The sequence below is a fragment of the Sinocyclocheilus grahami genome, unplaced genomic scaffold (genome assembly GCF_001515645.1).
Source record: "Sinocyclocheilus grahami isolate Dianchi unplaced genomic scaffold, SAMN03320097.WGS_v1.1 scaffold31.1, whole genome shotgun sequence".
Taxonomy (NCBI): Eukaryota; Metazoa; Chordata; class Actinopteri; order Cypriniformes; family Cyprinidae; genus Sinocyclocheilus; species Sinocyclocheilus grahami.
This window is the reverse complement of record NW_015505210.1, coordinates 4,095,479-4,120,052: the sequence shown is the minus strand read 5'-3', so window position 1 is coordinate 4,120,052 and position 24,574 is coordinate 4,095,479. Positions and strand designations below refer to the sequence as shown.

General features: G+C 40.0%; 1 protein-coding gene across 2 annotated transcripts in view; it reads left to right on the top strand.

The window, feature by feature from the left end:
* The window catches only part of LOC107575242 (cat eye syndrome critical region protein 2-like), a 43,694-nt gene extending 22,774 nt beyond the window's left edge, over positions 1-20,920 (top strand). The window contains exons 2-19 of one of the 2 annotated variants that reach the window (XM_016261665.1): positions 3,742-3,836; positions 7,604-7,787; positions 7,906-8,033; positions 8,147-8,221; positions 8,346-8,413; positions 11,047-11,207; positions 13,194-13,283; positions 13,370-13,514; positions 14,119-14,248; positions 14,419-14,456; positions 14,575-14,666; positions 14,748-14,874; positions 15,271-15,629; positions 15,769-15,918; positions 16,034-16,772; positions 16,879-17,810; positions 18,215-19,074; positions 19,224-20,920. In XM_016261665.1, the coding sequence (XP_016117151.1) occupies positions 3,742-3,836; positions 7,604-7,787; positions 7,906-8,033; positions 8,147-8,221; positions 8,346-8,413; positions 11,047-11,207; positions 13,194-13,283; positions 13,370-13,514; positions 14,119-14,248; positions 14,419-14,456; positions 14,575-14,666; positions 14,748-14,874; positions 15,271-15,629; positions 15,769-15,918; positions 16,034-16,772; positions 16,879-17,810; positions 18,215-19,074; positions 19,224-19,281 (4,431 nt within the window). In that variant the 3' untranslated portion in view covers positions 19,282-20,920. Of the gene's footprint in view, positions 1-3,741; positions 3,837-7,603; positions 7,788-7,905; positions 8,034-8,146; positions 8,222-8,345; positions 8,414-11,046; positions 11,208-13,193; positions 13,284-13,366; positions 13,515-14,118; positions 14,249-14,418; positions 14,457-14,574; positions 14,667-14,747; positions 14,875-15,270; positions 15,630-15,768; positions 15,919-16,033; positions 16,773-16,878; positions 17,811-18,214; positions 19,075-19,223 lie in introns of both variants that reach the window. The other variant, XM_016261658.1, reaches the window with a different exon arrangement.
* The last annotated feature ends 3,654 nt before the right edge of the window (positions 20,921-24,574 follow it).

The window sequence follows — 24,574 nt, the reverse complement described above, 5'->3', positions numbered from 1 at the left end:
AACGAATGTAAATTCAGTCTAACTGCTTTGCTAATTTCACTTGGATGAAATTAAACATTCAGCACATTTTCCACTTGTTCTTAAAGTCCCACATACTTAAAATGAATAAATCAGCCAATGTAACATATGTAATACTTTAATAATTGACTTAAGAAATAGTTCTTTATTTATAAAAAATAAACAAATATTTTCTGTGAAATTCAGTAATTAAGTTAATTCTGTAAAAGTAGTTATACCATTATAATCTTGCCTGCTGAAAGAAAAAAACAATAGAACCCCTCCCAAAACACAATAAAACATTTTATGGATTTCAGACTTATAATGGGAATTGTATTGGTTTTAATGTTTGTGCTTAACTGTTTGGAAGCAGATCTCTTAGAAGTGGTGAATGCCTCACTTCTTTCTGGGACTTTTCCAAACTCCCTGAAAACTGCAGTTGTTAAACCCCTTCTGAAAAAGAGAAATCTTGATAACACCATATTGAGCAACTATAGACCAATATCAAATCTTCCTTTTATAGGAAAGATTATTGAAAAGGTAGTCTTTAATCAGCTGAACAAATACTTAAACTCAAATGGATACCTGGACAATTTTCAATCTGGTTTCCGACCGCATCACAGCACAGAGACAGCACTCATTAAGATAATAAATGATATTCGCTTAAATTCTGAATCTGGCAAAATATCAGTGCTGGTACTACTAGATCTCAGTGCTGCGTTTGATACTGTCGATCATAACATACTACTAGAGAGACTGGAAAACTTGGTTGGGCTTTCTGGCATGGTAATTAAATGGTTCAGCTCATACTTAGAAGGGAGAGGTTATTATGTGAGTATAGGAGAGCATAAGTCTAAGTGGACGTCCATGACATGCGGAGTCCCACAAGGCTCAATTCTTGCACCGCTCTTGTTTAGCCTGTATATGCTCCCACTAAGTCAAATAATGAGAAAGAACCAAATCGCCTATCACAGCTATGCAGATGATACCCAGATTTACCTAGCCTTATCTCCAAATGACTACAGCCCCATTGACTCCCTCTGCCAATGCATTGATGAAATTAACAGTTGGATGTGCGAGAACTTTCTTCAGTTAAACAAAGAAAAAACCGAAGTCATTGCATTTGGAAACAAAGATGAAGTTCTCAAGGTGAATGCATACCTTGACTCTAGGGGTCTAACAACTAAAAATCAAGTCAGGAATCTTGGTGTGATTCTGGAGACAGACCTTAGTTTCAGTAGTCATGTCAAAGCTGTAACTAAATCAGCATACTATCATCTCAAAAACATTGCAAGAATTAGAGGTTTTGTTTCTGAGTTGCAGTCTTACTTGCCCTGGGCAAGAGTGAGCGCACCTCCGTTCTCCCCAATCAGCACTGCTCTAGCCAACTGCGTAAACGCCCACCATTAAAAACAAAAACAAAAGCGGGATGGGAGAGAGACAGAGTGGGATTATGGCTTCTACTGGGTCAGATCGTCAAACGTATGCAACTTAAGCTTCGAAATGAGGCGACGAACAAAAAAGGTCATTTGCAAGAGCTGCGTCACAGTGCATATCAAGAGCTCCCTTATCGGTTCTGTTTTCAGTACTGGAGAATAAAAGATACATTCTTAGATGTGTTTGTTAGTACGTGAATTTATTTTACACATTTTATCTCCCCAACAGATTAATTTTAAGTAAGTTTATAATGCATGTTGGCTATTCCCAATTCAGAAGAGTGCACACACAGCCTATGTCTGTGAATGCTTCTCATACTCGCTCGCGCCTGGCTCTGCGTTTAAAACGAATGTAAATTCAGTCTAACTGCTTTGCTAATTTCACTTGGATGAAATTAAACATTCAGCACATTTTCCACTTGTTCTTAAAATCCCAAATACTTAAAATGAATAAATCAGCCTATGTAACATATGTAATACTTTAATAATTGACTTAAGAAATAGTTCTTTATTTATAAAAAATAAACAAATATTTTCTGTGAAATTCAGTAATTAAGTTAATTCTGTAAAAGTAGTTATACCATTATAATCTTGCCTGCTGAAAGAAAAAAACAATAGAACCCCTCCCAAAACACAATAAAACATTTTATGGATTTCAGACTTATAATGGGAATTGTATTGGTTTTAATGTTTGTGCTTAACTGTTTGGAAGCAGATCTCTTAGAAGTGGTGAATGCCTCACTTCTTTCTGGGACTTTTCCAAACTCCCTGAAAACTGCAGTTGTTAAACCCCTTCTGAAAAAGAGAAATCTTGATAACACCATATTGAGCAACTATAGACCAATATCAAATCTTCCTTTTATAGGAAAGATTATTGAAAAGGTAGTCTTTAATCAGCTGAACAAATACTTAAACTCAAATGGATACCTGGACAATTTTCAATCTGGTTTCCGACCGCATCACAGCACAGAGACAGCACTCATTAAGATAATAAATGATATTCGCTTAAATTCTGAATCTGGCAAAATATCAGTGCTGGTACTACTAGATCTCAGTGCTGCGTTTGATACTGTCGATCATAACATACTACTAGAGAGACTGGAAAACTTGGTCGGGCTTTCTGGCATGGTAATTAAATGGTTCAGGTCATACTTAGAAGGGAGAGGTTATTATGTGAGTATAGGAGAGCATAAGTCTAAGTGGACGTCCATGACATGCAGAGTCCCACAAGGCTCAATTCTTGCACCGCTCTTGTTTAGCCTGTATATGCTCCCACTAAGTCAAATAATGAGAAAGAACCAAATCGCCTATCACAGCTATGCAGATGATACCCAGATTTACCTAGCCTTATCTCCAAATGACTACAGCCCCATTGACTCCCTCTGCCAATGCATTGATGAAATTAACAGTTGGATGTGCGAGAACTTTCTTCAGTTAAACAAAGAAAAAACCGAAGTCATTGCATTTGGAAACAAAGATGAAGTTCTCAAGGTGAATGCATACCTTGACTCTAGGGGTCTAACAACTAAAAATCAAGTCAGGAATCTTGGTGTGATTCTGCTTGCCTTGCCTAATGTAAACTATAATGGTGTCTATTTGATGGATTCTATTGGTGGGATGTAATCTGGTAGATGGCATCCAATAGAACAACAGTAATTCCTATTGGAATAATGCCCAAAACAAAAAGGAAGTTTCTAATGGTTTAATGGAAACTATAAGAATTTCTGTGATGGTTTCTATTGTTTTTTTTCAGCAGGGTAATTATACCCATACTGTGCTGCACATTATTGGGTTTGCTTGACTTTGCAAATTTAAAATCGCAAATCAAATCGCAATCGCAACATCTGTCAAAAAAGATCGCAATTTGATATTTTCCCCCAAATCGCACAGCCCTAGTTGAGTGTCATCACTCTACAGGCAGTTCCTTGTAACAGCAATTTGTTTTTCTCTGGTTTCAGTCATAATGCATAATGACAACCTTAGAAGGTAGTCAAACATGATGTTATTGCATCCCCTTACTTTTAGCTTTAGTAAGAGTTTTGTAATAGGAGGTTACATTACATTGTTTCTCTGAAAATGTCAAGCTTCCATATGAAATTCATAAATCTACACTACTACTGTGAGTGCCTCACGCTATGTGGCTTTAGTTAGCCACAACATTTTCTCATCAGTGAAAGAGTGGTATAAAAATGTCAGGCTAGGCTGTTAAAGCTGACGTCATTTCATAAGTTCGTAAAGGCAGCTGCTAGTTAAACTCAACCCTGCTATAATGCCTAACCTCCCCTGCCTGCTGTTTTCTGTTTGATAGGAACTTGAGCAAGCACTACTGAAACATGACCAAGACTTCCTCTCAAACCTCCTTTGCTCCCTGCTGAAAGGATGTTACCAGCGCAGCGACATCACGTAAGTGCATCACCATCAGTATTTCCTGTTCCCATTAACAGAATTAGTCACAGTGTAACTGAAGTAGCATCAGTTCTTTTCTTCCGTATTGTGTAGGGATGCACGATATATCGGCCACCATATCGGTATCGGCCCATATCGGCTCATTTTTTCTGTTATCGGTATCGGCCTGATAAGAAAATTTGGCCGATATCTTAAAGCCGATAAATAATGCATTATTTCCTTCAGAGACACTTCAGATGCGCGCTGTTCGTTTGCAGCCTTTTGTGCAATTGTACATTGTAATATTGTGTTTATTTGATGTATATCTGATTTATCTCATATAGAATGCGTTTGGTTAAGTTAAAAAGAGCGCTTCAGTTTACCGGTGATCATCTTACCTTTTTTGTAATCAGGCTCTCAAAAAGTATATAACAATTTGGATATAGATTTATCGGCCAACATATCGGTTATCGGCTTTCAAAAATAAAGAATAATCGGTTATCGGTATCGGCCAAAATTTTCATATCGGTGCATCCCTAGTATTGTGACGTACATCTGAGTAAAACAGATTAATGAAAATGAAAAAAATAATGCAGGACGAGAATAATTTCAATAAAAAATTGTGACATCAAAACAAATGACAAAAATGAAATGATAAAAAATATAATAATAATTTATGCATTTAGCAGACGCTTTTATCCAAAGCGACTTAGTGCATTCAGGCTATACATTTTTTACCAGTACATTAAATGTTTAAAAAAAATAATTAAAAAAACTTGTGGCATAATTAGGGTTGGGTACCGAACTCAGTACTTTTAAGGGTACCGACCGAATTGCGTCAGTACTACGGAGTACCGAATCATGTTAAATCAATCAGTGGCAAATTTCGGTACCTGAGAACGCATCTGGGCGCATACGCTACAGAGAGAGAAAGAGAAACCCTGTGACGTGAGGTCACCCCTGCAACTCATTCACAGGGGAAGCCGAAATGTTCTGAAGTGTGGTTACATTTCTAGGGCCATATGGTTTCTGCGAAAACACGGACGGGATCATGGAGTCCATTCATAAAAACGTAATTTACTCTATAGCACGGAATGTCACGGAATTCGTCAATTTTGGACGAATAAATCAAAAGTACCCACTGCCACTTAATTCGAATCGCGATATGAACTAGTGTCTGTGAATATTAAAATGCAAAAAGACGGTTTAAATATGAATCCTGCATGTTTCGCTTGCCTCTGTATGTATGAATGGCGGAAACGCATTTTTTTTTACTACACAAATACTGAAACGCGTGATGCTCGCGGTGAGCATCTCACTATATAACGGCATGAACACAAAAATTTAATCTCCAGAGCTGCTGTGAGAGTCACTTCACCAGAATTTTACCGTTTCATTTGAGAAAACTAGCATCATCATACTGTATACACACAGAAACTTTGTGGCAACCTGTCAAAATAAAAGTACGGTTTAGCATGTAACAAAAACCTGTTGTAGGGGACTCAACACAATATTAGGACACTTTAAAATACCATATGACCTGCTCTTTAATCTCTAAAGAAATCAAGGGATTAGACATTTTTTGTTTTTTGTAAGTAATTAGTATTATGCAACAAATATTTTTGAGCTTAACTTGTTCTGAACCTGAAATATTCCTTTATTGAGAGTACTGTACATTTTTGGCTGGTTTAGCAACCCTCCTCTGTGTTCTTGAAAGATCTTGCGCATGTTATTGCCCAACCCACATCCTGTATGTTGACTCAGAATCCATCTCCATCTGCATGTGACCAGTTGCCTGTAGTAGCGCTGTAGTCATGCAGCTAGGTTACCTGCAGCAGTAGTAGGTCAAGGGGCCATGGGCCCCATCCTAGTAAAAAATGTGAGTTATTGTGTGAGTCAGTGCTGTGATGAATGACTGGCCCCTAAAGGGAGCTCCCTTCCATAGTGGTGCCTCATCAGCAGCAAAAAGAAGTCAGGTCGATGACTGGGTAGACAAGAATGATCCCTTTCGCATACTCAGGCAGGCCGTTAACAGGACGCTGGGTTTTATTGGATTCGACAGCAACTGGCATCCAAGGGGAGGCCGCGGGGCACTCACTGGCCTTTCACAGAAGTGCCCTTTTCATTCTACATGTGCTAAACACCCCAGCAAAATGGGGGAGGGAGTGTTACGGATGAGAGAGAGGCAGAGAAAGATGGAATGGCAGGGGGCCTGCAGCTGTGAGAGAGATCATTCTACTTTCTCAAGATAAGCCTATTCTTTCTCTCCTTTTTTGCTCTCTACCTTCTCTCTTGTTGTCCTAAGGATCACCCTTGCCCTACGCATTAGTACCAGGAACTGGGTTTTGGGTTGATCGACTTGACCCCACCCGGAACTAACCTTTTTTTTAATTAATTAAATTTTTTTAGCCCATGTCATCACAAAAACACATAGTAATATAACTTAAATCATATGAATAATTTATTAGTGAATTATCATAACTTAAAATTAAAATTGTGTCATTAATTATTCACCCTCATGTCGTTTCAAACCTGTAAGACATTCGTTCATCTTCGGAAACACATATTAAGATATTTTTGATGGAATCTGAGAGTTGTCTGACCCTCCATAGACAGCAACGCAACTGAAATGTTCCCAAGTCCAGAAACGTAGGAAGGTGCGTCACGCCGGATCTGTTTCCTACGTTGTTTAGATTTGATCTGAATGGAAACAGCGTATTCATGTGACGCAGCTGACACAGAACAGCATACGCTGTTTACGTCCAGCGGATATTCTCCAAAATGGCACCAGGGTGATGCAGAGGAGAAGAAATGTTGAATAAAGTCGTTTTTTTTTTTCTTTTGCACACAAAAAGTATTCTTGTAGCTTCGTATAATTGTGGATGAACCACTGATGTCACATGGATTATTTTACAGATCTCCTTGCTACGTTTCTGGACTTGGGATCATTTCTGTTGCGTTGCTGTCTATGCAGGGTTCCATCAAAAATATCTTAATTTGTGTTCCGAAGATGAACGAAGGTCTTACGGGTTTGAAATTACATGAGGGTGAGTAATTAATGACATAATTTTCATTTTTGGGTGAACTAACCCTTTAAAATCAAGGTGGAAGGCCGCTGCTAAGTAGATAGCTCGTGTTGCTTTCAAAACATTTTTTTAAATGTTAGTTGATTATAAGTTGGCCTTTCATACATATTGGGCAAATTTTGGAATATCAAATTTAAATGCTGCATGGAAACAACAAAGATGTGAATAAAATTTTCCCAAAACTTCATTCGTGTAGAAGACTTACATAAACTGCAATGGAAATTCCTAGATGGGCATCCAAAAAGTCATGTGACTGCCTTAAGTCATTTCACAGAATAATTCACTGAGATGACCGTCTATGATTGCTTTCCAGGGCAAAAACAAAAGTGTTGTGTTTATAATTTTGTTCAGTGTATGTTGACATGCTGTCACTCCCAGACATCAGGCCAGCAAATGTCTTGTTGCCTATTAGCAAACTTAAACTTTGTCAGGGCATTTTGTCTGCACACTGTAAACTCCTAGAAATGACTAGAAGAGCCACAGTGACCACTACTTCCATCTCTTTTCCCCCAGAAGCGATGTTTTTTTTTCTTTTTGACATTTCTTTTTGCAGATTTGTTGTGATTTTTTGCATAAATGAAATTCACAATTTAGATGGAAACTTTGTAAATTAATGTTTAGTTTATGACATGACTAGTCAATTCTATATATAAAGATGTATTGTAATCTTTTTTATTTATTATTATTATTATTTTTTAGGATTCAGTCCTTTAGCAGTTACCTGGAAGACATTATCAATTACCGCTGGGAACTGGAAGAAGGGAAGGCCAATCCACTGAAGGAGCACCCATTTGAAGAGCTGCCACCCCGCACACAGGTGGAACTCTTGCACAGACTCTGTGACTATCGTCTTGATGCTGCTGATGTCTTTGACCGGCTCAAGGTAGCAACCTTGTCATAGCACAAAAACAGATACAGGTTTTGCATTTGTTTGTTTAATACTCACCATAACAGAAGTGATTAAAATGCATTTTGTCTAAAAGAAATCCTGGGTTTTACAGGGCCTGGATGCAGACAGTTTACGTGTTGAGCCTCTGGGCCAGGATGGGAACGGGGCCCTCTATTGGTACTTTTATGGTACGCGGCTATTCAAAGAGGAGCCAGTCGAAGCAATGTCTCCCCAATACAGGTATGGAGAGGTGCTTTCACAAGAGCCTACAAGAAACAATGGCATTTATATTTGTTAGTATATGTATGTTAAAAGTTGTAAAAGTAACCTTCACCGAGAAACCATTTTCACAGTGAGAGTTACGACAAAGTGACTGAAAAGAAAAGAAGAGGGAGGCCACCAAAGAAGTCTGAAGATAGACTGGCCATGTAAGACCTAAACATCCTTTAAATGCATTGTATAAAATACTTTAGTATAAAGATTTACTACTTACTACTTGGCTTTGAAGTTGAATTAATTAGAAAGATAAGCGTCTATTCTTGTTTGTTTTAGGGAGGAGGAGGGGGAAGACTCTGTGAAGGAAGAGGATGAAAGTGTTGAGGAGCCCAAGCCTGCAATAGGTGAGTCACTGTAAACAAGTATTGCTGCTTTTATTATTGTTAGTATTTTAGTATCGCTGCTGTTTGTTGTAGGCCTAAAAATGTAGAGTTAACCATTTTTTCTTCATTATTATTCTGCATCGCAAGTGGCTTAAAGCACCCAGGGCAGCTGTAATGCATGTCTGCTGCAATGTGCATGAAATGCTCTTTCAGCAAAAGCATGAAATGTGGAACTTTCATGACACAAGTTGAAATTAAATGCTAGTAATCATGCCAGAAGTTGTAGCTTGCCTACACAGAGATTTCTAAGAGATGAAAGCTCAAGCTACTGGTTGGAAGCTAAACAGATTTAGTAACATTTGACAAATTATTATAAGGATGTTTTGGGTTTTTTCTTATAAAATTCTTATTCAATTTGTCATTTTTGTGTACTTTGGAGTAGGGGTGGGCGACCTTCCCAAAATGTCATATCACGATCTTGTCACACAAAATCACAATCCACGATCTGAATCGCGATCTTCCCAATTTTGAGATGTGCTATTTAGAATATCAAGAGTGGAACAAGCCTATGACTTACCTGTTTGAACAATTTAAAACACAGTATTGCATTAAACAACCAAAATGGACATTAAAGCCTGAGTTAAACTCTGCATCACTGTATGAATCAAAAATACATTGCTTCTTATTAAAGTTATAAAGTGATTCATTCAAGAGCAGTGAGTGATTTTCTCTGTCTTTTGTTGTTTGATTAACATTAATGATACAGACAGCAGTAGGTTTATTAGGCTGCTGTCTCTTTAAGACCGAATGCACAGATCTAATATACTGACATGCATCCGATTTCTTTCCCAACTGTTTGTTCACTTAAAGGGGACCTATTATGCAAAATTCACTTTTGCAAGGTGTTTGGACATAAATGTGTGTTGGCAGTATGTACACACAACCACCCTATAATGATAAAAATCCACCCACTCCTTTTTTTTATTTTTTTTAATCCCCATAAATAATAAGCAGTGTCTCCCAGTGGCCTATTTTTAGCATTGGTGCTAATGTGACGTCACATTAGCCACAGGCCCCGCCCACGAATGTTGACAGACACTGCTGTTTTAACGTAGAACTGCCCTGAGCGAGTTCACAGTGAGTTGTACACAGTCCGCCATTGCTGCACTGACGAGAATATCTCCCAAGCGTTTTAGGTGTTCGGTTGCTGGATGTATTAATCCACATAGCTCTCTCCATTTACTCCCGAAATCTGAGCCACTGAAGACGAGGTGGATTAATTTTGTTTTCGAAGAAAATGCTCCCTCAACTCTACAGAAATTAATTTATGTCTGCGCGAATCATTTTACACCGGACTGCTTTGTGAATGAGGGTCAGTATAAAGCAGGTTTTGCACAAAAGTTGCTCCTGAATGATGGAGCAGTGCCAACTGTTCGTGATCCAGCTAACGTTACGCCATCTAGAAGAAGTAAGTATCACGCGTTTGTTTTCCAAATTGCCTTTCTGAAAGAGCTTCTTGGCTAAAGCTACCATTGGCTGTCTGTTTTCACTGATGCTGCCTTCACGTGCTACCAGAATGATCGTGAATAGGAATGTGGTAGTTAAAAATGGCATATGAAAGCAATGTAAAATCGACCGCTTGAATTTGTCTAGCTCATAATCATATTCGGGACTTATATAAAGACTTATATAAATAAAGACCTCCTGTAGCGAATCGACGCGTTCTTGTAAGAAACTTATACATATTTAAAACGTTTTACCCAATTTCTGTAGTTTGTGCTAACTGTTGTACACGGAAGCCATTCCGGGCGGATGACGTAGGACTTATGCATAGCGCATGCGCCGGTGAGAATATGATAGTCTCGCGAAAACCAACGTTTGTTTACAGGAGCAAAAGAAGCAAAGTTTCCTTACTTTAGCAAAGGAAAACCAGTCTCCTCTTAGCTTATATCGAAATCCTCTGGCATTTTTCTTTACAAATGCTTGTTTTGTACTTCTAATTCGTGACCGGTGTTTTTTGTTCTCTCCTCTCTGCTTCCGCGTTCGTCACTTCTCACCGGCGCATGCGCTACGCATACGTCCTACGTCATCCGGCCGGAATGAACGCACATACAACAATTAGCGGAAGCTAGAGATTACGGTTTATAAAGTTTTAAATATAGATATTTTTCTTACAAAAACGCATTGATTCGCCACAGGAGACCTTTATTCACCCCCCGGAGCCGTGTGGGACATTTTTTTTTATTATGGATGGATGCGCTTTTTTGGACTGTTGAACAGAAACACCCGCCCACTGCCATTATAAAGCTTGGAAGAGCCAGGACAATTTTTTATATAACTCCGATTGGTTTAGTCTGAAAAAAGAAAGTCATATACACCTAGGATGGCTTGGGGGTGAGTAAATCATGGGCTAATTTTAATTTTTGGGTGAACTATCCCTTTAACATTATTATGAGGACATAAAAGATCACGATCTCTACGGTTCGCTTGAAAAGTAGATCATCGACGTCTTCGAGATCGATCACGATATAAAATCGACAGATCACTCACCCCTTCTTTGAAGGTTTTTAACTGCTCTCTGAACATAAATAATCCTTGATATTGATAATTTCTGAATCCGTTAATGAGGTGATATTTGTGTAATGTGTTGTCAGAGCGTGAGCGTGGAGCCTGGTCTCTGGTGTGTGACACAGAGGAGCAGTGGGTCAATCTGGCTGAAAGTATGAAGGACAAAATCTCTCCTCAGGACCGGCACCTGTACCGTATTATCACTCAAAACTTCCTGCCTGAGATCAGTAACATGACTGAACACAAGGTGAGACTTTTCACTCTGTCTGATTGAACCTCATGCAATGTAATCATGAATCATGTTATGAGTCAAATGGGGATATAGGCTCCATCTCTATGGTGGCATATGCAGTTAAGCTATGTCAGTAGGATGTTTAAATGTTTCTTTGAGAAGTCCCTTGAGAAGAATTTGATTAAACTTGTGTAATTTAAAAAATATTTGTATGAATAATTCTTTTTAACTACTTTTTTTTATTAATATTTTGTAAGGGTGGTTTCCCTACAGTGGTTCAGGCTGTAGGATTGCCGAAGGACTAAAGAAACGATAACAGTACAATGGTATAAAACTGTACATTTCTTGTCTATTACCACCCACTACATCTTATAACAACGACGGAAATAAGTACAGTTAGCATAGCCAATTATGTGGTAGAGTGTTGCTGTTTTGTGACTATATTGTACTGCAATACACTTTAATGTTAATGTTGAATTGAGACTAGTTAGCAGATCATTTATAATTAAACTGGTTTAATGACAGTATTTTATTATGGTCACACTTGAATTAGCTACAAACTAGATGAAGGATGGTAAAACATAAACCGTTAATTATACCCAGCATGTATGTAAAATGTTACCTGAGAGAGAGAGATAAAGATGGAGGGAGGGAGAGCAGAGCCCCAAGAAAAGGGCCCCAGTAAAGAAAGAGAGATCGCCAGCCAAGAAAAGAGACCGCAAAGAAAAGAGACAGAGCAACAGTTACAATCTTGACAATGTGACTAAAAACCAAATATGAGACATTCAAACTGACCAGTCAGCAAATTACAGATTTCCCCACCATGCCAAAGGTGTGACAATTAGCAGACCCCCGATGTATACACAATGATCACAATCAGCACTTTTGTGCCTTCAGGAATTCCAAATGCCCCTTTTGCTACCGAAGATAGGTTTGGGACAGGAAAACTGGAGTCTTTTATCATTTTCAACCCTACAATTTTTTTTAAATGATCATTTCAATTCAAAATGAAATGTTTTTAAAATCATAGTAATTAACCACTATACTGTACACTGGCTCAAGATTAAGTTGCCATGCAGGGTCCATTGTCTTTATGGACAATTGCAACTGCTCCAGAATATTTTCAGAGGCATTGAGTATCTACATAGTGCAGCAGATTAATAATACTAATAATAAAGTTTAGAGCAATATGATACTCAATTTTATTTCAAGCTATTTAAATTTTCATATGCACATAGATAATAGATTAACGAGATACCTGAACTTTCTCTTATCTTACCAGTGAGAAACTGTCTACATCGGATGCATGTTGGTATGCACATTTTGCAGTGGTGTTGACATGTCATTTCCGTGGCTAATCAAGACCTATTAGAGTGTCTGGTTGCCATAGCTACCATGCTTCCAGCAATTACCATTACATACCCTCACTGTAAAATGTACATCTTGCTTCAGTGCTTCCAGCATTATGCAACTTCACATTTTCCACACATGTACATATTAAGAACCAGATATTTTATTTCGCAACCTTGATGCAATGGTTTTTAGCATGGACAACTGCCTCTTCAAATCAAACCCATCCACCCACTCTCTCTCACACATGCACACAAGCACAGTCTCGCAGACCTGTCAGAGCTAATCCATCTAGCCGTCGTCATGTGGCAAGCTCTCACCTTGAAGCGAGCTGGAGCATGGTGATTGACGTCCTGCAGTGCTGCAGGTTTTTTGACCTCTTTAAGTGGTGATACCACAGACACTCCATCTTCTAGCATGGGATTAAGTGTTGTAGGGTAATGCACAAAGCTGAAGATCCTGACTATACTGAGATGGGGGGAAGATGGGCCTTTGTCGCCGTGGGCTGTTTGGTTCTGTGATTACACTCTTTACCCTTCCTTTAACCTCTTGGTTAAAACAAAGGGCATATTCAGGAGGGGTTGATATCCCCCCAAGTGACCTACCTGACACTCACATGTGTGTGTAACTGACAAGATTATTCTTCCCCAGGAGAAAGAGATCAAGCAGAAGGTTCTGAATCCGCTCAAGGAACACAACGGTCATCACCACACTGAACAAAATGGCAGTAAAGAGATTGGGGTGGGCTTTTTTTAAACATGTCAGCACTTTCTTGTTTATGTATGTGACGTAAGCTATGGTTTAATTGATGAATTTGTGTGAAGCAGACACGAGCCACAACTGAGGAGGACAAGCAGAGGGAGGAGGACCTGGAAAGGCAAGTCCTGCTCGCTGAACAACGGAAAGAAGAAGAAAAACTGCTTCAGGAAGAACGGGAGCGAGAGGAACAGGAGCGAGTCAAAGCTGTTGAGGGTGAGTCACAGTTCAGGTGACTAGCGACCAAAGTTTCCCCAGAAGCATGATCAAACACACACTGATCCTAGAGCACATTCTGTGGTCTTGTCTAAACATGGCGGTTTTGAAGTCAGCATGCTTTTAACCCAAGGCTGCTTTAATCATATAAAGAGCTGTGCTAGGGAAAATGACCAGCCTCACTCCTCATGAGAATCATACAGCTCTGATATCCCCTGTCAGTGGGTTAATTAACTCTTGATTGTGCTGCTGCTGATGGGCCTATCCACATTAATGTATTATGGATGAAGATCGGGCCTGCAGTTCTCTCCAGTGGTTTCTTCCTCGAGCTCTTTTAATCCTCCCAGCAGGGTGTGTCAGTCAGGGCTTTTAATGTCAGCACATAAAGCACTTCTCTCCTTTATCTTGCCTGTGCCCTTTGATCAAATGTGCCTTCTAAAGCTGCCTGAGGAATTGCTCTTATTACTACTTGATTTTGTTTGCAAACTTTATTACCCTGGCCTAGGCAGAAGTGGGCAGGTAACAATTGCACTATTAATGGTAATAAAAAGTGTAAAGTTCTTTATTATTCTGTCATTCACTGATGTTTTTGTATATTGTTCAGAGCGTGCACGTAGAAGGAAGCAGCGAGAGGAGAAGGCCTGGTTGCTCTCTCAAGGAAAAGAACTTCCCCCTGAGCTGCTGAATCTGGAGACTTACTCACCTAGTCGCCGAGCACGTCGCACCAAAGAGCTGTAAGGACTTTGTTTTAACTCTCAAACTCCGTATTAGCTTTACATTTTGCTAATAGTCTCCTAACACACATTGGATGTTAATTTTGCTTGTTAATTAATGTGTAAGTTTTTATGTGTAGTTTGGTGTGGTTGGTTGCTATTCATTACTCACTTCTCTTTCTGTATTGTAGTTATGATATAGATGATGATTACACTGCTCTCTACAAAGGTACGTTTGGACAACAGTTTTTGTGTTGTGATCAAACCACCGTGTTTGTTTCCTCATTCAATACCTACAGTAAATATAGAAGTTCCACTGAAATAATGTAACATTTTTTTCGCTTCAGTGTTGGAGGCCCTCAAAGCTCACAAAGATGCCTGGCCTTTCATGGAGCCTGTTGATGAGTCTTATGCCCCCAACTACCATGAAATCATACAGGTAGGCATACAAGCTGTTATAAAGACATTTGTTTGAACTTGTTAAGAATCATTCAATAAGATATTTAAAATGTTTCATCAGACTCCAATGGACCTGTCCACCATTGAGAGAAATCTGAATGATGGTGTGTACATTGCTAAGGATGAGTTTGTGGCTGATGTAAAGCTTATGTTTGAGAACTGTCGGGAATACAATGGAGAAGAGAGTGGTAAATATGATTTAACTTGTTGCAAAGTTAAGCAGAAGTGAAATGGTTTAAAAATAATCTACTCAACAAAATGTATGAATGTGTAGCAGTGTTTAAAAATTGATGAGCAAAGCATTTCATACAAGTGGTGGAAGTATGTGGAAAGGCTCTGACATTGATTAATAGAGAGTGATTGAGCTGTCCTCCAGTGCACCAGGTCCTGCAGTGCCACAGAGACATTCCTGCCCCGCAGCTCCCCTCCCTGGAGTCATCCATCCATCAGAATGCACTCCCCTGGGGGTGGCGGGGTCAGAGGTCAACTGTGGTTCTGTGACCTGGTTGGTGTGCTTGCTGTGCAATGGGAGATGAGATTGTATGTGTGTGTGCGCTTGTGTTTACCTGTCTGTATCTCCGCAGAATACACAATAATGGCTGAGTCCTTGGAACGCTGCTTTAGCCGGGCCCTACTGAAGCACTTCCCTGCTGAGGATGGCGACACGGATGAGGAGTTTCACGTGAGCAGTGAGGACCGGGACCGCAAGGATAAGAAAAAGAGCAAAAGTCACAAACAGTCTGGTCCTGAGAGCTTGATCAGAGCCACTGAGCAAGTTCAAAAACATAAAACATCCAATAGTGGAAAGGGAAATAATCAGCAACAAGACAAACCCAAATCTACTTTACAACACCCTCCCCCACGCTACATCAATGGTCTCCCACATCCTCATAACATCTACCCAGGACAGCAACAGTCTGGCATGTTACATCCTGTTCAACAGGTTAGACTACACTCTCTACACAATAAAATTTGTTTATTGTTGACAGCTGAAACAACAGTTTTGACTTATCATAAAAGTGCTTCTGGAGCACTTATTATTGCCAGTACTACATAAGAGATGTGCTCTTTTTTGCCTATAGTTTCAACAACCTGCAGGTCCTTTGGGACCAGGAATGTATGCTCAACGAATGATGATTGACCCCCAGTATCCATATCCTGGACAGAGACCCCTCATGTCCAGGCCACAGGTGGATCATGGAACTCAGCATATACATCACTACAACATGCAGGCATGTAGTGATCTTCACCAGCAGCATTAGTTTTGATCACTTTGTGAGGACAATATTTTCCTCACCTCTTGAAGGTTGTTTAAAATGGTTTTCTTTATTTATTTATTTTAATCAGGGTTCCCACATAAATGGTCCACATCTTGGTCCTAGATACCCAATTGGACTTGATGGTCAACCACTACAACATCCACATCGGCAACATTCTTATCCTGGTCCTACTCATGGTCCTTCTCTTGGCCCAAGGCCAATGGCCCTTCAGCCTGGAGGCCTCTGTGCCCCTCCACCTGAAGGTAACATGTACCCTTCATGGCAACATCCAGAAGGGCAGTCCATGCAGCCTGTGGGGAACCGGTATCCCAGGCCAGGTGTCCCAATGCATAGTTCCTACCCTCCTTATGGCCCCCATAGCATGAATGTGCCCAGGATATGGCCACCCATGAACAATCAGGGGCAGCAGACACCTGGTGGACCTTTGATGCAAGAACAGAGTGCAACTAGCCAGCATCAATACAATAACAACATGATCCGTCCTCCACACAGTACTGGTTATGCAGTGACAAATGGTCAATATAGAATGCCCTCTGTCAGCTCCCAAAGTCCCATTGGCCAAAGACAACCAGGGGCTCCTCAGCTATTAAGGCCACATTTGGCTTCCATGCTTGATAGTCCAGAGATGATTGCCCTCCAGCAGCTCTCGGCCTCATCGTCTCATCCTGTTGAGAACTTTCAGCCCACTCCACAATGCGGTGGTAATGCTTTAGCTTCTGCTGCTTTGTCTTCTCCTGAAAACCAGCTCATCAGGCCTTCTAGAGATGGTGCTACAGACATCCAACACACTCGCATATCCCCCAAAGGTAAGAGTGGTATTTTTTGCCATGTTTGTTTTCTAATTAAAATGATATTGGGAGTTTGCACTTGCATGATTTAAGCACATTTTACCACCATTGTATATCCTGACAGGTTCAAGTCCAAAATCTGGTGATAAACGGTCAACTGGAGAAAATGCCTTGACTGAAGCTGACATACGTTCTCATGCTAATCCAACAGAAAAATCTGAGCAACCACCTCTAGGAACAGCTCCGGCATCAGTGTCCAATCCAAGCACAGAAGGTCCCAGTCAGAATGAAGAGAAACATAAACCGTCAAATCTAGAGAAAATCCACAACAGTGACCACCCAAATTCTCAAACCCTGCCAGGTCGCCCACAGCAAAAATCTGTGAATGACTCTTCATTACCCCTAAATGGTCCTCAGCCAGTGCCTATTAAAACCCCAGATGAAATTCCCCAGTATACCTCTCAACAAATCCATAAACATGTTCCACCACAATTTATTCAGAATGATTCTCAACGACAGTCTCAGAATGTTCCTTCACATATTCTGCAGAATCTTTCTCAACAGATGCCACAAAATGCATCTCATCAGTATCCACAGAACAGCTCACAGCAAATACCACACAATGGACCAGTCAGAGAGCCACAGGCAGGACCTCTTCATGGAATGCCACAGATTCCACCTCAGGGGGGTCAGCCTGGTGTTCATCAGCCTGCTACCCTCAGCTCTCTACCTCCTAGCCACCCTGTATCGCATCCACTTGCTCAACCCTCTCCAGCTGATCAGGGAGACCAAAGGCCTTGTGAGCCTACCAGCAGGAAAGTGTCAGGTGGGAGTACAGCCTCCAAGGATAGTAGCAATGCTGACATGAGGAATTATTGTGCCAGTGGGCTTTACAAACCACAGTCCTTCAGTCCAGAGTCACAAACCCAACTAGGAAGGCAGGAGCTAGCACCCCTTCACAATCAGGCTCCTCCAATACACACTCAGGGTCCAGAGAGTAACACTGTGACCCAATACGGTGCAACTGAGCCAGCACATCAACACTTTGGCCCACAGATGGGTAGAGCATTACACCAGCCAAATCACCAGCCTTACCCAAACCAGGGACCACCATCACAGGGAAATAACCCTCACCAAAATCCTGCACACTATCCTGCTTATCACCAGCAAGGTGTTCCATACCAGTATCGCATGGCCACTCAGCATCCTCAAGGCCAATCCAGCATGTATCCTCAGTTCCATCAGCAGCAGTTCTATCAGCACTCCCGACATGGCAGACTTGGATATCCATCTGAAGAGTGGCCTAGACCTCCATACCACCCTCAGCACCCAATGATGCCTAATTCTTACCCATCACCATCCGTTGGAAGTTTTAATGGCCGACACAAGGACAATAGCGTGTCTCCACATGGCTCGGATGGATCTGTTGGGAGTTTAATAATCAACACTTTGGCCCACAGATGGGTAGAGCATTACACCAGCCAAATCACCAGCCTTACCCAAACCAGGGACCACCATCACAGGGAAATAACCCTCACCAAAATCCTGCACACTATCCTGCTTATCACCAGCAAGGTGTTCCATACCAGTATCGCATGGCCACTCAGCATCCTCAAGGCCAATCCAGCATGTATCCTCAGTTCCATCAGCAGCAGTTCTATCAGCACTCCCGACATGGCAGACCTGGATATCCATCTGAAGAGTGGCCTAGACCTCCATACCACCCTCAGCACCCAATGATGCCCAATTCTTACCCATCACCATCCGTTGGAAGTTTTAATGGCCGACACAAGGACAATAGCGTGTCTCCACATGGCTCGGATGGATCTGTTGGGAGTTTAATGTCCCCTAGTCCTTTACCTGATGGGTCCCATAGCAGTGCATTGGAAAACAGAGAGGATGGCATCCCTGCCAAGCAGGCAAGGACTGAAGAGCCTTCTGAACGGTCTGAGAGCCCAAAGGAGATCTTGGACCTGGACAGCCACAATGCTACAGCCCGACATCATACTTCAGTTCAGCCACACCCCAGTTTCCCATATGGGCCTCGAGGCATGCATCCCAGCATGCAGCAGAGTGGTGCTCCTCCACCCCATATGGTGGCAAGTGGGCCGTATTCTGGTCAGCAGTTTCCCAGTGGACATTTTGCACCACAGCATCCTCATCCACATTTGATGGAAGCTTTACAGAGGCCCCAGCACCTGCCTTTCTCTCCAGGCCAAACTCGCATGGCTATGTACAGGCATCCAAATGTTGCAGGTCAGTTCCAGGGGATGATGGTTCCTCAAAGATCAGTGGTTGCAGAACACTTACTTCGCACTGGGTAAGAGATCTCATTTATCTCTCAGATCTTATGATATAATTAAATTGGAACCAGAAGAATGATCCACTTACACATTCATCTACATTTGTCTGTATAATGCTTTCACATCAATTTTCCTAATTTTAGTAATCCTTTTTCTTGTCTGATAGGCACCAGATGTTGGGTACAGCATCTCCCAATGGCCCAGGTAATAAACAAGGAGTATGAAAAGTGGGATTTCTTTGGAAACTCAAGGAAAATGAATACCTTTTACAACACTGTTACATCCTGAAATATACAGGAAAATGGAGACCACAACAAAAATTAGGAAGATTGTTGATGTGATCATTTGCTGAAAAAGGCAAGTTATTTTATCAATTTAAGTCCTGATCCTTAGACATGCTCCACTACCCACCTAGAAGACTTTTTTGAGACACTGATAACCCGTCCTCGTCTGGACTAGGCACTCCTTGTCAGTGAGGAGGGAAAGGAACAACTCGCAGTACCAAGAGGTGGGACCATTGACCAAGGAAAAGCTGTGAATCTTCAGTCCTGTTTATTGTTCCATAATACTGGTCTACAGCTTTTCTTCTCAGCCTGGAATGTCTCTATGGCCTCATTCCCTACAAAGGAACAACATCTCCAGTCTCCTTTGCATGGGCTGTTACTTAGGAAGTAAATAAACTGAATTTTTTTTCCAGTCCATGAGAATAGCAAGATGTGATTTTACCAGTTTGTGTTCTGGTTCAAAGTTAAACTCAGGTGTAGTAAAGAAGGTACTGAGACTACTGGAGCTTTTTCCAAGCTCAGTGGACAAACTAGACTCGGTTACCTTCATGTACTTGTTGAATGTCCTGTGAAATATTTTAGATGTAGTAGTAACTCAACTTAAGGAATAAAAGATTAATCTTCTGCTCCAATAGGAAACACCACACTTTGTGTTTTAATGAGGGGATGTTCATCTCAACTAAAACACAGTATCCACTTGATTTCTGGTGAGGTGCATTCTTTTAATGCCGCTTCAATTTAAAGATTGTCTTTGGCAGAGAACTTGGCTGCTCTATTTATGCACTAGGAATAGCCTTTCATACTGGAATTAGTGGCCTTGAGCATAAATTAGATGTGTGCTCCTTTGTATGGGACTAAATTCTAACGTTTCACTTGTTGTCTTGTTCCTTATTGATGTGTCCTGCTAGTTTATGTGTGCACAGAATGAACCAGATTTCAGATACTGAGGTAGCCATCTTTCACCTCTTAATAGATCTACACAGTCTTCTAGAAATCCACGGCTTTTGGGATTCTTTGAAGGCTGGTTTATTGTTGTCACCTGATATCATTCAACACTGGCCATCAATCTTAAATTTTCTTTTTTTTTTTTACATATTGGAATGTATATTGAATTTTTGTCACAATTGACAACCAGCTGGAGTCGAAATACTAAAAATGCATTAGATGAGAGAATATATATCAGCCTTAAAACTGACTTGTAAAAGTACCACTGTTGCTTCTTTTATCAAATGGGAGAAATGTGGATGTGCTCATATTTTACATGAGTGCTTCCTCTTTTAATTCAGTGTACTGAATGTGTCCTCAGGGTGTAGTGGTTTTAATACGGGTATTGTCAATAGAATATTCATTGAAAAATTTGCCATGAAATGTCACTGGAACTGTGGTTAACTTAAATTCATCTGTGATCTTCAGTATAGATGCAGGAGCCAGGCAAGAAGTACTTGGGGTTAATGGCGTTTGTCACACTGTTCTTTGAATTACTCTAATATTTGTTTTTTTGTTTTGTTTTTTTATTGGGGGAAGGAAGGATGGACTTGCTTTGTTCATTTTAATTGCTTCTACTATTGTCCTGCACTAAATGAATTGCTTTGAATGGCAGGAGCCAGGCAAGAAGTACTTGGGGTTAATGGCGTTTGTCACACTGTTCTTTGAATTACTCTAATATTTGTTTTAAAGTTTTTTTGTTTTGTTTTTTTATTGGGGGAAGGAAGGATGGACTTGCTTTGTTCATTTTAATTGCTTCTACTATTGTCCTGCACTAAATGAATTGCTTTGAATATCTGCTTGTTTTTTTTGTGTGTGTCCTCTTGGTCTGTCTGAATTACTATTTTACTCGGCTCTTGTCGACAAACCATTAAAAAGAAACCACAATTCGTGAGAATATGGCAGCAAGAATATCTACCTCATAATGCCAGAATGTGGCACATTCTCCAATCCCTTCACATGCGGAGATCTTCTATTTATTTATTTTTTGTCCACACTTGTTTGTATACTTCAATATCCTTTTTCATGATTTACAGCTTGATCCGAACATCAACACTATATATAGCCTTAATATGTCCACTTGCAAAACCGAATGGTAATTATTAATTTCAGTACCAAGTTTGAACATGATTAAAATATCTGCATTCCACTTTTTGATTGTTGGTGTTTACAACCATAAGTGAAATGAAGGCAACATCCTAGGTTCAAATTTTTGCCCTCACTTGTGCCATTTTGTGGAGTCCACACATTGAAGTGGAAAAAATTTGTACACCTTGTACGAAGGATTTTACAGTGATTTTTGTGGTACACTGAGAATTTTCTCAGAAACCTGTGATGGTGCAAAATGTCGTACAGTAATATTTCAGTATTTTTGTGGACATGTGAACTGTTTATGTATTTTATGAACTAGGGATATGGAAATACTAGCAGCTGTGAGACGACATGGACATTGTCCACCATCAGTCTTTGCTAATAAGTGAAGATGTATCACTTTAGCAGTCTGTCAAAGGACTGTCCTACTCCTATGTAAAGGAATTATTTAGTTGTAATGGACTACAGGAATGTGTTGGTTTTGCTGTGTACATATGTTTTTTTTATTTTATTTTATTTCACTTATTGCTGGGTATTGGGTAACAGATCTGTATCTCTTGAAATCCATGTCTGTCAAAGGACTGTCCTACTCCTATGTAAAGGAATTATTTAGTTGTAATGGACTACAGGAATGTGTTGGTTTTGCTGTGTACATATGTTTTTTTTTTATTTTATTTCACTTATTGCTGGGTATTGGGTAACATATCTGTATCTCTTGAAATCCACCCTTCAACATCTCTGCTGTCATCTGTTCTGCCTGTACTAGTTAAGAAAGTAGTTGGTTAAATGTGAATCATATTTATTTGCTCTTTTGTTTTGTAAATTTTTGTCTTTTTTAAATGTGTTCTCATGTTTGTTTTGAAACGGTTCACTTTACCTCAGTAGTGAAGATGGCATCCAAAACGACACCTGTAACTTTCATTATGTGAAGTTTACAAGTTCTTTCCTGACTGACCAATTATTTTGGATAAGTATTTTCTACACTGTACATTTCTTAGAATAAATTACGTTTCATTAGATTCTGCTCTTGTCAATTTTCTGTTTAATTACCCTCATAAAAAAATACATTGCATTATTAAAGGTGATGACCGCGACATTTTTGATAACATGGCGTTTACATGGTGGTACACTAAAGTATTTTCAAGTCACCATCAGTGTTGGGCAAGTTGCTTCCAAAATGTAATACATTATATATTACTAGTTACTGTCTTTTGAAAGTAATTAGTTACATTACAATATTACTGTCTCTGAATTGTAATGCGTAACACTACTTTTGAGTTACTTTCACCAAAATATCCACAGAAGTATTATAAATGCCAAAATGTTGTTTATTGCTGCTCATTCTACACCCAGAGGAGGGTAATGTGGTAAGTCTATATATAGCATACAATTATAAAATCATATTTAGTGGCCTATAAACGATTGATATTATGGGGGAGGGGTCAAGCAACACGAGCAAGCACCGCGCAAACTGTGCGCAAGAGTTATGTCGGTGAACGTCAGTAAACTCACTATAGAGAAAGAAAAAACTGACGGAGCTTTCTAACGCTGCATTAACGGCGCATATTCTCTGAGACAACAAGAGACAAAATTACTTCAATATAGGCTGATGATGGTATATATCTGTCTTAAATTATTCCCTTAATATTTGCTATTTCTCCATGTTGAGAGTTTGGTGTCGCACATATTGCTAAGCTTTCTTATCCTTTTCTCCGATCAACTGAAAATAACAGTAGTGTGTCCATCTCACAAATGTAGAATCCGTCTCTGCAGTCATCTCAAGCATCTGATTCCAGCAACAGAAGATAGACAAACTAGTTTACCCGCGGAATTTTTTCTCTGGTGCTGTTTTGCGGTGTTAGTAATATGTTGTTGTATGCGTTACTGAGATTGTCGTGTAATAATATTACCCAAATTTTATTAGTAATATGTTATATTACTGCGTTACAGCAAAACGTAATATACTACTGTAATATTATTACTTTTGTAATGCGTTACTCCCAACACTGGTCACCATGAAATCAAAATTGAAAATTCTTATTTTTTTAATGGAATACAGTGTTTATTATAATTTATCCGTGCACTTCATTATTTCTTTTTTATTCATGTGCCTCATCTTTAATCAAAAACGTTAACCTCCCCTCCCCCTCAAAACGACTCGTCTTCTCTTGCGGTCACGAGCTATGGCGCAAGGGCGGAGCTAGTGACTCTCTCTCTCTCCCCGCGCGCTGTTTAGGCATGTTTTGTGCCGTTGATCGTCGTCGTCGTCATCCTTAATAAATAAAACATTTATTCATGCTTGGGAATCCAGTGGAGAGAAATCCCCCACCACTAACTGCAAACTGGCATTCAGATCTGCCTCCATTTTGTTAGTAACGCCCCAGCTTCCAACGTCCAATCAATTCCCGAAGGACGAATCAAGTCCCGCCCTCTCATTTCAGATGCCGTTTCACTCGGATATACGTCACAGTAGAGAAGAAAAGAAACTTCCGTTTCATGCCGACTTTAAAGAATACATGGTAACCTTACCACGTGTTGCTCTAACTTGTTACTAAGATGAATTACATTTTAACTACTCCTCAACAGACATGGTCATGAAACATATGCTGTATTACAGATAATCGTGCTCTGTTGCTCGTACTAGTGTACTCACAAAAAGTCTCAAAGGTTTCAGTCGGTTCAAATGCCTGAGAGACCTCACCGAAGATGGGAATAGTGAAAGATATCACGTTCGTTCGTAGTGATCACTCGTCCTCTTATGAACTTTTAAACTTTAACAAACAAGACTGAAACCATTTTAATATATTAGTTTTTTTTTAAAGGGGTCATATGATGAGATTTCAAATTTCCTTTTCTTTGGAGTGTTACAAGCTCTTGGTGCATAAAGAAGATCTGTAAAGTTGCAAAGACTAAAGTCACAAATCCAAAGAGATATTCTTTATAAAAGTTAAGAGTCAGCCACGCCTACCTAAAACGGCTCGTTCTAACACGCCCCCACATGTCTACGTCACTATGTGGGAAGATTTGCATAACGCCGCCCAAATGTTCACACAAAGAAAGAAGGCGTAACTTTTATTCTCGCTGTAGTGTTGTTGTCGCTGCCATGTCGTGAAGACGCTGTGTGCTTCGTTGTGAAAGCTAAACTACTTTGTTTGGT